The 11,855-nt window shown below is 46.1% G+C and overlaps 1 protein-coding gene across 1 annotated transcript in view; it reads left to right on the top strand.

Annotated features, from left to right (window-relative positions):
- The first annotated feature begins 207 nt into the window (after positions 1-207).
- BTBD19 (BTB domain containing 19) overlaps positions 208-11,855 on the top strand; it is a 1,094,395-nt gene continuing 1,082,747 nt past the window's right edge. The window contains exon 1 of the mRNA XM_086952302.1: positions 208-422. Coding sequence (XP_086808428.1) covers positions 319-422 — 104 coding nt within the window. The 5' untranslated portion in view covers positions 208-318. The remainder of the gene's footprint in view (positions 423-11,855) is intronic.

The following is an 11,855-nucleotide window of genomic DNA, read 5'->3' as shown; positions in this document are numbered from 1 at the left end:
CTTAAAACACAGCAAAAAAATATCAGGGCCAGGACAGCCAGCTGCAGGAAGCCAGGTAGAGGCTAGGCTCCCAGCCCAGAAGCAGAGCCTACAGGCCCAGTATCAGGCAGCCAAGGAAAGGGTCCCAGCCAAGAAGCAAAGGCCCGGCTGCTGTGCATCAGGTTTCCATGGTGACCGGCTGGGCCTGCCCCCTGCTTCTCTTCTCACTGCTGCACTCTGACTGAAAAAGAAAGTTCAGGGAGTTAAACTATAAACCACACTCCTCCACAGCCCCGAAAGCGGAATCCGAGGGGGTTTCCTGATGCTCTAGCCCCCGGCATGGCCCAGGTCCCTGCGCCCCCGCCCGGATCTGCTCTCCTCCGTGGGGGAGCCGCCTCTTTCACCGCCGACATCAGGAGTCTCCTTCATAACCCGCTCTTCAGGTGAGACACAGCCGGGCCAGCCGGCTAGGAAAGGCCGGGGATCAGGGAAATGACTAGGCCTTGCCTGGGTGAAGGGAGGGAAAGCCCTTCTCATCAGCGCTGTGCAGAAGCGTTTGTAGAAAGTTTGAATTAACTCATGACAGTATTAATCTTTAGCGGAAATGCTTAAGGCAAACAGTCATTAGAGTTTAAAAAGCTACAGGCGAGGCAACAAACTTTTTTGAAACAAATGTTGAATATTAAATGGTGTCAAAATTGGACTGTTATTTTCAAGAACCTAGGGGCCTCATTTATGAGGCCTTGCGTCAGTTTTGCGCCGCCGGTGCGTCACTTTTTGTGACGCACCAGCGGCATACAAAATGCGCCTTGTTGCGCCATATTTAAAAAGTGACGCATCTAGGTAGATGCGTCACTTTTTAAACCCCTGCGCCACATTATACCTGCGTCGGGTATAATGTATGCAGAGGGGGCGTTCCCCCGCACAAAGCCTCGTAATAGTGACGCAGTGAAATCTATGAGATTTCACTGCGTCACTTTTAGGATGCTGTTGTGTCAAAATCTTGCGCCTGCCTCACAGCAGGCTTAAGACTGACGCAAGCCCTTTCACATGGGGCTTTCCCCATGTGAAAGGACGCATTGCTGCAGTTGCGTCACTTTTGTGACACACTCCAGCAATGCGTCACTTTTGCGCTTACAGATGCGTCAGAAATACTGACGTATCTGTAAGTCCTTGCGACATGATGCGTCATACATTAAATATGACACATCATTGGTGTCGCAAGGAGTGCGCATTGAAAAGTGACGCATCGCTGTTTTCACGCAGCGATGCGTCACTTTTCATGAATAAGGCCCTAGTTGTCCAGTGGGGCTGCGTCATATTTGTCACTTTCATCCAGCCTTACTTTTTTTAGGCAATAGCGCGTGGCATCCTGGTACCTGTAGTTCTGAATTTAGAGTAAGTAAGCTGCCCAGGCTGAAATATCTGGGCTGACTGAAGATTTCAGACACGATACGATGCCACTTGTTAGATAGGGGAGAACCTGGCAATGCTTAAATATTACAGAACAGGTGATTCTACACAGTGAGCATGTATAAGGCTGCTACCTTCAACTTTTCTAAGAATGTTATCTAACAGCACTTAGCATTGTTGTTTTCTTGTGTTTAATAAGTACCAGCATGAAAGACTCGGATTGCACAGAAGGATTTGGTAATATGCCAGACCAGCCTAATGCACTCTGGGTGTGGTACTTTTAGTTTGAACTAATTCCCCGCAAACATTTATGACTTTCATTCCATTGTTACAAGGCCAGAACCGGAAATAGAATCTCTCTGATGACATATCTCTGATGAAATGGCATGAGGCAACCTAGTTAGCAAGCACAGGACCTCTGTACAAGACAGGAGGTGGAGGACTCGTGATTGTGGACAGGGAGCAAGATCCAGAGCCAAGTGAGGCCTTGTTTATTAACCGTGCTAGAGAGGTGTCCTATGAAGGGGTTCAGCTTCTTTCTGAAATGGAGGACTGAAGAAACACAGCTATTCATAACATTTTATATATAGAGGCCGTTGTACAGTGTTTTTTTAAATTTTTTCTAAGCACTATGAATAAGTGTTATCATTTTATTGGCACTGTGTTTTCCTACCTTGGCAGGATGGATGGCTGTGTTGGCCTTGTGTTTTTGTGATCTTTCTGCAAAGCTTGAGAAGGCTTGCTTCCTGGTGTTTTCCTTTTTGCACTTTTTAGGTCTAAACTTACCAAGCAGTGCTGCTGTCTGGTTGCAAAGACATATCAGGAACATGTAACTTTTGTAAAGCGTTCTGATACCCTCATCGGGTCTAGTCCACGCTAGTCCACGCTATATAAAACCTTATAAATAAATGCTGAATGTTTCTTACAATTGGCGTTGTGGGTTGTAACTCACATTAGCTTGCTTTCAGTTTGCTGGCATTATTTGGTTTAGGCTGTCCTGCATGTCTTAGTCCCTCTTGTGGTGCATAGCCTGTTTACCACCTTTCTGACTGGCTCCTTGTATTCTTCCACGAATACTCGCTTTCAAGGAACTCTTTTTTTTTTCCTTTCTTTTTTTGTGTGGCACTCCACACGAGTACATGCGTGTTTGTTGTCTCCCTTGTATGCTAGTTCAGGAAGCAGTAAACAATCTTCTTATCTCTGGCACTACCAGTATATCAGTCTTGCATTCCTGTGAAGAACATTGTTCTGTCTCTGAGCTTGTTTATTTTCATCAATGCTCTTTACCAGTGCTTTAAATGGGCCGGTACTCAGTACCAGCACTTTTCCGTTACCAAATAGAGTACCGGCACTCAGTCACACATAGTCCTGAGCATGCATCGCATTTCTACACTGCGGCGCATGCTCACATATTGGTGATTTCACAAGGAGGGCAGTAACGCCATGGCGCCAAGGCAGAGCAACATGTGACCCAGGAGCGCAATGCCCATAGGACTTAAGTACAACCCCCCTCCCCATGCCACCGCCGTGCGTGGCTGCCTGGTCTGAGACAGCTTGCGGGCGCACACACAGCCGCACCCGAGTACTTCACAGGTCTTTGGAAGACCTTGTTAATGAGGTTTTAATGTTTCACAACTTCTTAGAGAGCCCCTGCAGCTCCACTCTGACTTTTGTTTGAAGAATGAAATGAAACTGTGCACAGCCATTTGACGAGAGAAAAAGGTGGGGTGCAAGGAGGGGAGGAAAAAATAGTCTGCACTCCTTTGTGAATGCCAGTATCTATATGCGTTAGCACCTTAAAGGCTAGACCGCTGATTTTTTGGGGAAAATGCGTAGCGTCCCTATGGAATGCACCCTATAGGACTTGCCCAGTGGTATTTCACAAGACTCAAAGGAAGCCCCCCGGCATCTGGTGGAAATCCTACCACACCTTAGGGCAGAGCATGTAGCTGCTCTTGAGGGGCTCTCCCCTCTACCACATTACTGTACATCCGATGTGGAGCACTGGCTTGTAAAGAGAAGCACACTGTACCCTCTGGAGGGGGCAGCATTTTATCCTCTATTTGTGTACTTTTACCTCATAAACAAACACCAGGTAGTGTTGTAAACAAGTAAATCCTCCCCCAGGTTTTGCTGTCTAGCAAGTGTGGTGCTGGGCTGCCAGACGTTCTCTGTATGACGCATGCATCAAGGCTGTTGGAGATGCGACACTTGGCCAAGCCCTGGACCTGTCCTGTGGAACCTGTTGATTTTACTTATGTCTCGGGCAGTGGGACCTAATGCCCTCAGCAAAAGCAACAATGAATACAAGCATTGGCAACGTCAGTAGGCCTCACTTTTGTGACCTGTTGAGTTTGCCAGTGTTTTTTAACTGTGTGGGAGCAAAAGAAACACAGGTTGAGGGAAAGCAACATGGAGTGCGCAGGTGAGGAGATGTGAAAAGGCAGATGGGTTAGCACAGCCAAAGTGAGGGGCTGGGAGAAGCTTTCAGTCAACAAAGAACAACACTGAGTGCAGAGGAAAGACATACACAAAGGAGGTGGCTTGAAAACAATGTTGTACTTCACACAAAAGAAAAAAAGTGTTACGACAAAAGTATAATATGAAAATGGATTTCCGTCCATGTAAAATTAGTGAATTGACAAAGTAGTACACAGACTACTGTGAATATTGTTCCAAGAATGTAGTTGTCATTTCAGATGTGGCCAGAGGGCTAGACCCCTCAGGCCAGGCAGGGAGCTGAAGAACCACCCACATCACTACAGGCCAGGCCACATATCCCCACACTAGAAGGAGGGGGCAGGCAGAGAAGTCGAAAGAAGGAAGGATCATTGTTAGCCGGGGAATCGTAAGTATGTCTTTCCAGGATAATACTGTGGAGGCATCCATAAGTGTGCGGCTGTGAGCAGTACATAGAGATATGAACGGATAGTGCCAAATGTCTGCCCCTCCCAATGCCCCTCCCAATTTCCACTACAGCAGCTTAGAAATCTGTAGGGTTCCACTGCACTAGGAGGTGCACCAGACTGGTCATCACCAGTTGACCCAACAGCTGGCTGTATATGGTATTCATGAAAAAAGTGAGCCACACAGTAGGAGTGGGAGCACCAGGGAACCTAAAGCACCCAAGGGAGGAAGCCAAGCCTTGGACTTGAGTAGAAGGAGCAGGCCTAAGGAAAGCTTTGAGCATCAAACACATGTGGGTACAGGGTGCCTCCCATATCAGAAACAGTGGCTACAGCAGGCCTGCTGACCACCATCATCAGTGACACCGTGCTCATATGCACATGGTTAGATGTGCTTCCATCCTTCTTCTAGCCCCTCAGAATTTTGGACTAGGTCTTGCTGGGTGGCACAGAATCTAGAAAGTGAATGAAAGGGTAAAATAGTATTGCTCTGTTGTGAGACTCCAGATAACTTGCCTACCCCAGGATCACTAGCATGACAACTGATGGCTTCCTTCCACCCGATGCGGGTCAGAGTTGCATTTTAGGATGTAGTCTTTTTTTCCTTTAATTAATTTTCAGTAAAACTAGTCTCTGCACCTTTTAATGTTTTGTTTAAACCTGATAGTTACCTTTTAATAGTCTGTCAACTAGTACAACTTAATACATGCAAGGGCATCAACAATAAATTGCGAAGGGAAGCAATTTATCATCATTCGCAACCGAAAAAATTCTTGCACCCTTCAAATGTTTTTCATTAGACCCACCCATAGTCCCACCTCTAGCTCCGCCTCCTTGCCACACCCCCAGCTCGATCTGATGAGTACCTGCACTTTTTTCCCCATTTAAAGCACTGCTCTTTACTAATAGCAATGCTTAAGGAATCCTCTTTCTCAGTTTCACTTAATTTCCACTGGAGCTGGTAGAGTGCTCCCCAAAATACACGTGTTGGAGTTCAGAAGTGAATGAGCAACAAACAGGCCTTTCACTTTTGTTTTTAGCTTGTCACATTTGCTGTGCATTTAAAGACAGAGGCCAAATGCCAGTCTCTGCCATCAGAGGGAGGTTGGTGTTTCCTTTTATCTTCTCAGACTGCAAAATTAGAGGATTTACACGACCATCTTGGTACTGGGTGAGGGGGGCAAAAAGCAAGGCTGTGGGATGTTATTTTTTTTCCTGCATGCTACAAAATGTAAATGCCAGTAAATTAAATGAACAGCTATTTCAGAATTTAAGAGAATTAGGAAGGCACAAATGAGGCAAATTATTTTGTAATTCTTAGGTTGGGTGGAAACATATTTTTATTCAAAACAAAGCAATACACTAGGTGATGCAGATTTCCACACATTATCGTTTGTGTGCGGTATAGTTCTATCAGTAAAACTGTAGGTCTGTGCAAATATAATAGTAATATCAGTTGAAATGTGTTGTCTGCAATCCGGGCTGGACTGGGAACCATAACCGGCCCTGGCAAACTACTCGGCCGGCCCCCCTGGAGGGGGGACGGTGGGGGTGCGGCCGAGCTGGCTGCTAGGGCCGGTTTCAGCCGATTTTAGTACAGGGGGCCGTAATTGCCAGCCCCTGGTAACAAAAATGGACCTTCAGGGGCCCAAAACCGGCCCCCACCCTGGCGGCCCTCCGGGGAAATGCACGGTGCTCACTTCTGCCAGTCCGGCCCTGTCTGCAATGACAGTATTCCTCACCATGCATACTCCACTGTACTCTACTCTATGGAACTTTACTCCAGTCTCTGCCACTCTACTCCGCCCAACTTCACTGTACACCACTCCGGTCTATGCTACTCCTCTTTACGAGACTCTAAGCCACTCCACTGTGCTCTTGGCCACTCCACTCTAGTCTGCGACACTCCACTGTACACCACTCCAGTCAATGGTACTCTAAACCACTCCATTCTACGCCACTCCACTCTACTAGACTCTAGGTAATTCCAGTTTACTGTAGGCCACTCCACTTCACTCTACTCTGCGACACACCAATGTACGCCACTTCACTCCATAACATGTTACTCCACTCTATTGCACTGCACTCTGTCCCACTCACTCTTCTTCATTCCACTTTAAAACACTCCACTCTATGACCCTCTACTCCACTCCACCCTACAACACACTACTCTGCTCTACTCCACTCCTCTTCACTCTTTTGACACTTAACTCTACTTCCCTTCCACTCGATGCCACTCTTCTCTATGCCACTCCACTTTCCTCCACACCACTAACCTTTAGCCACACTGAACAGAAGTCATTCTCTTGTACAACATGGCTAAAAACAAACTGGATAGGCTTGAGCTATTGGCTTTGCCAATGCTTGTTGATTTTCAGACTTCATGTGTTCTCTTGGCCACCACATGTATTAGCAGATTTTCAAATGATGTCATCATGGCCCTTTGACCTAGTCCCCTTATCAGCTGGAACACCTAAAACCAGTGGGAGCACTATTGATAAACATTGATAAGAGACTTCACTTCAGCCTGGAACTCTTAAAAGTGCTGCGACTTGGGATAGGAGCTGTGCGCCTACTTGCATACACTACAAGGGTCAGTAATAATGGCTTGAAATTAGATAGAACACTAGCTATTAATGAAGACCTTGCTTACTAATTAGGGGGCTGATTCACAGAACTAACTTAAGACAAAATCCTAAACTTACTACTTTTGGTATTCACAGAAGTTCGGATTTTGTCTTAAGACAGACTTAAGACAGAATCCTAACTTAAGTCTGTCTTAAGTCTGTCTTAAGACAAAATCCTAACTTTTGTGAATACCAAAAGTAGTAAATTTAGGATTTTGACTTAAGTTAGTTCAGTGAATCGGGCCCTTACTGTTGTGAGTCTATATTGAATGTTCATCATAAATGATGTATTGTGTTGATAGCAGACGTGTCCTTCTTTGCTTTCTAGTCAGTGCTTAATTTGAGCTAGTGGTTGCCGTTGGGGCCCACCAGGACTCATTTTTTCGGATCCGGCGCTTATTTGTCCTCATCAGACACTGACCACCAGCAAGAGAGGGGAAAAACAAACAAAGCAGAAAGATGGTGGAAGAGAAAGACAACCCTGTCCTAACAGGAGAAAGCAGGAACCCGCAGGCATGAGAACAAGGGCAGGGTGTGCCTGATGGTGGATCAGAGAGGCATGTGTAAAATGTAAATCCAGTACTTGTATAGCGCACAAATCACCCCCGAAGGGGTATCTCGACGCTGGAGGCCGTTGGGAAGATTAAGCGAGCTATTTCCCAGAGTCGCATGGTGCTGGGCAGACCCCTGCCGCCAGAGCCAGGGATCGAACCGTGATCCCCAGCGTCCAGCGCCAGTCGCCCTGGCCGCGGCGCCACACCTCTTCCCTGTGTTGGACTCCAGACTATGCACTCTTGGTACTGTGTGCGACAACACTTGATAGAACCGGCAGCGGGCTTCTGAGCAATTCTTTGGGCACCGCACTCTTTGTTTAACAAATTAAGCACTGTTTCTGCTCATTATTGCCAGGAGCTACATGCTAAATCGCTTCAATTTGCCACATGATTTTATCTGCTTATTCTTTACACTTCTGAAAATGTGCAGAGTCAGAGGAAGTGTAAGGGCATATACCCTATAAGAAACAAAGATCTTAAGGTGACCCCATGGAAATAATTGTATTTAATACATCGGATTCGAATTTTATGTTCTGAAAAAATAGGCAGCGGACTGTTGCTACACTGAGATCCCATGATCAGTTTAATAATAGAGTGGCGAACTGTGTGCTGTTATGCAAACGTCATGCCTGTTGGGTAAACAGCTGAGCGCGGCACTCGTGATTTTTTTCCCCCCAAGTCAGAACAGTAGAATGATATTTTGTGCTTGCTTTGTGCAAGGTGTATCCTGTTAACACTAAACAAAAACACAACCCGCACGTTGACATCACAGTCCAGTGACCCTTGATTTCCATCATATCACCAGGAGTTCCTTTATCAAATCTTGACTTGTAAATATGGCATAGATTGTCAATTCCAGTGACAGCCTAGAGGTTATACAAGCCAGTAGACAGAGGTGTAGCAACAAGTTGCTTGTGCATTTAGATAGACTGTTGCTTTAAACTTGAACCAATATTTCATCTTTGTAGGTTATTCCTCCTAAACTGTTCCTGCGACAAGATAACATCTGCCTGTCTCATCCGCTTCGCCGGCTTCCTAACCAGAAGAGATTGTACCTTAACCCCTTGGAAGTGTGCGAAATGCAGACGGCTCCCGGCCATCCGACGCACACGCCACCCGTAGCATCGGATGGCCGGGAGCCGTCCGACACATCCAAAGGGTTAAACTGATATGTTTTGGCCATAACGCCATACATCCACCTGGCCTTCTCTACTTAAGTCATCGTTGACAATAATACCCTCACATCCCTGATTGGAAACCGCTACTGTACTGAGGGCCAAGCTCTAGAACTTGCTTCCAGAGAGTATATGGATGCTCTACAACCACCTAGGCGTCCGTAGAGTTTTAAAGACCACATGTTAGACAAGATAGTCATACGTGTAATGGTGACTCTTCCTGTCTTGCAGATTTCTTCATTACTACACGCCTAAGTGTAGCCACAAGTTCACTGTGCTACAATTGGAGCAGTACTAGGAACTTCATATATGATACCCAATGCTTCCCACACAGCCTACACTATAAACTTGCATGTTATGTTATAGAATTTATAAAGCGCATGGCTGCCCCAGCAACAGGATGTCCAAGCACTAGACTCAGAGGAGAACCAACTGTCAAGAAATGCCAGAAGAAAAAAGAACCACAGAGAGTGCTTGGATGCAGAACAACCAGGTCTTCAGGGATTTCCTAGATCAAAACATTCCAAACCATGCCCAGCCAATGGGCTAGCCTCTTGCTTGATCACACAGAATTAACTTCAGGGGCCTTGGCAAGGCTACAAAGTGCTATTCAATACTGAGGCGTATACCCCCTCCTCAAATCTTCTGCGTGCAGGACTCCAGATATCAAAGCGGGTGACTTGCTCTAGGGTGCACGAGTCCTCTTCCCTCTAGCTTTCTAGCTGCCGTCACACCGGATTACAAATACAGACTTAGTGTGGTCTTTCTACCATCAGAAATGTGGGACCATGAACCGCAGGATGCAGAATAATGTTTTTCAGAGCACATGGGGTGGTCCAAGGTTACGCCCTGGACTTGGTGGCAGTGACGTGGTGTGGTGGCTTTTTTTCCTACAGACCACGTTGCCCTCCTTGGGAATAACTAATCAAAAACCCTACGATCGACTTGCACCAACCTTGACTTTTTATGTCTGGCCTAGAGTCCTCTGTAGCTGTCTCACCAGGATCATGTTTTCTAAAATATTCATAATAAAAATACATATATAAGTGCTTTGGGCCAGCCCTCTTAAACCATTGACCTGTTTAAGTGTCATGCATTTTGCTTCTACTCACCACAGCATGGGGCCGTGGTGCAGTCTACGCCATCCATTGGCCGTCTTGCAGTGTGAGTGACAGCATTTTGCTCAATAATATGTGTCCAGCCTCATGAAAAGGTATGCACTTCAGTGTCAGGGCTAGTATGTCTGGGCTGCTCTGCTACTCTATATGTTCAAAATGTTTTTTGCAATCTTGTTGCATATTGCATGTGTTTGTACAAGAATAATAACAACCATGGCTAGCATTTCAAAGCCAGACCTTCTGGCTTTTGCCAATGTTTGTTTTCTCTTCCTCTCCCCTAAAGGTCTTTTTCGGGAGCGCCCTGAAGCTCTCTTTCTTGGCAGTGAGTTGGCACTTTCTATATGGGCATGAACATAGTACCCCATTGAACGAATTGAATAACCTATGGTGCATGAACCCTACATCTCCTGCCTGTTCCATAAGGAATCCGGAAGTCAATGCACTTCTGTATCATGTCTTTGATATACATTTTATTTATTTATTCAAAAAGTTTTATATAGCACGAACATGACCCCTGCGGGTATCAGAGCACTTTACACGTGTACAGAAAGCAGAGGCATAAGGAAAACAAATATGACTCCCAAGATATGGGAGCGGTCAGCAAAAGTATAGATACAAATTGATAAAGTAACACAAACATAATAACCGTGGTTATGTTTTTTTCCCAGTTTTATATAGCGCGAACTAGACCCGAGACATCGGATATCAGAGCGCTTTACATAAGCACCGGTTTCGTTACAGACGTACACATTCATTTTTGTTAGGCACGGGGAGATTAAGTGATGTGCCCAGAAGCACAGGATTTTGAGCATCATTGCTGAGACTCAAACCCGGTTCCCTAGCTTCGAGGTCGACAGCTCTAACCACAACGCTACATCCTCTCCCCCTCTATGTTTTTAAGAAGTGCTTGTGGCCATCTCTCCTTCATACCATCTGCGGAGAGCAGGCACATGGCTGTTGTAACAAGCTTCATGAGAACTAAACATACATTTGTAAGAATTTTCTGTCCTGAAAAGTGGCCACTCGCGGTTTGTACGTGGTCTTTCACTGCGTGTGATGTCATTAGTGCAAGGTTGCCTTTATTCAAGGGCGCTGCCAGTGCCAGCCTGTCAGAAGCATGTACGACAGATAGGTTTACACTTGACAAGCACGAGACCGATGCCTTTCAAGGCCCTTTGTGACGTCATTGAGCATTGGGTTGGCATCAGTAGGCAGTGCCACTTGGATGAGGGCTGGCGATGGTGATACCTGTGAAGCGGGGGGCTGGACAGTCCTTAAGTCACTTAGAAGCAGGGGGTGGGAGGGGAGAGGGAGCTCTGCTTACTTGGGTTGCTTCATAGTAAATTATAGTTGGTACCTCCCCCTTGAGAGCTCTGGCAACAGTGGTTATATTGATGGAAAAAAGGAATAAACAGCCAAAATTGTCAACTTTTGTAATGCTGTGTCAGTCATACTCATACGTGATTCAGTGGTTAACACGCCGCACCTGAAGCTTAAAACCATGTACTATGTAACTATTAATACACTTAGGCATTCATGAATGCGAATTTACCTTTAGTGCCCGTCCTTGTTGCGTGCTCCCCTCTAGGGGATAGTAGGCTGTAGTATCTTGCGTGTCGCCTTCTCTGTACGTCTGAGCTGGTGTCTGGAATATTGAGCGTGGGTGATGTAATAGAATGTCGGTGTGTGGTGTGGAGCTACAGGATAGGAACAGTTGGAGGATTGATGGAGCCGTAACGGAACTTACCGATGCTACCCTCTGCAAGCTCCCCCTAACTACAACGGCACCCCTAAGAGCTTCCCTTAACGCTGCAGCGAGACTCATCACTGGCTCAAAAAAACACTTGCATATCTCCCCTGACTTTAAATCCCTGAACTGGCTGCCTTTTGAAGCCAGAATACATCTGAAAATCGTCTGCATGACACACAAGGCTGTACACATGAACTCACCCGCCTACCTCACTCAAAAGCTGACAATCTCGGGTGGCTCTAGAACTACTAGGAGCACAAACAATCTTCTGCTGAAGCCTCGAAGATTTCGGAAGGAAAAAACCTATAAACGCTCCTTCTCAGGAATGGCTCT

Source organism: Lissotriton vulgaris, chromosome 1_1 (genome assembly GCF_964263255.1).
Source record: "Lissotriton vulgaris chromosome 1_1, aLisVul1.2, whole genome shotgun sequence".
Taxonomy (NCBI): domain Eukaryota; kingdom Metazoa; phylum Chordata; class Amphibia; order Caudata; family Salamandridae; genus Lissotriton; species Lissotriton vulgaris.
This window is presented reverse-complemented; position numbering and strand designations above follow the sequence as displayed.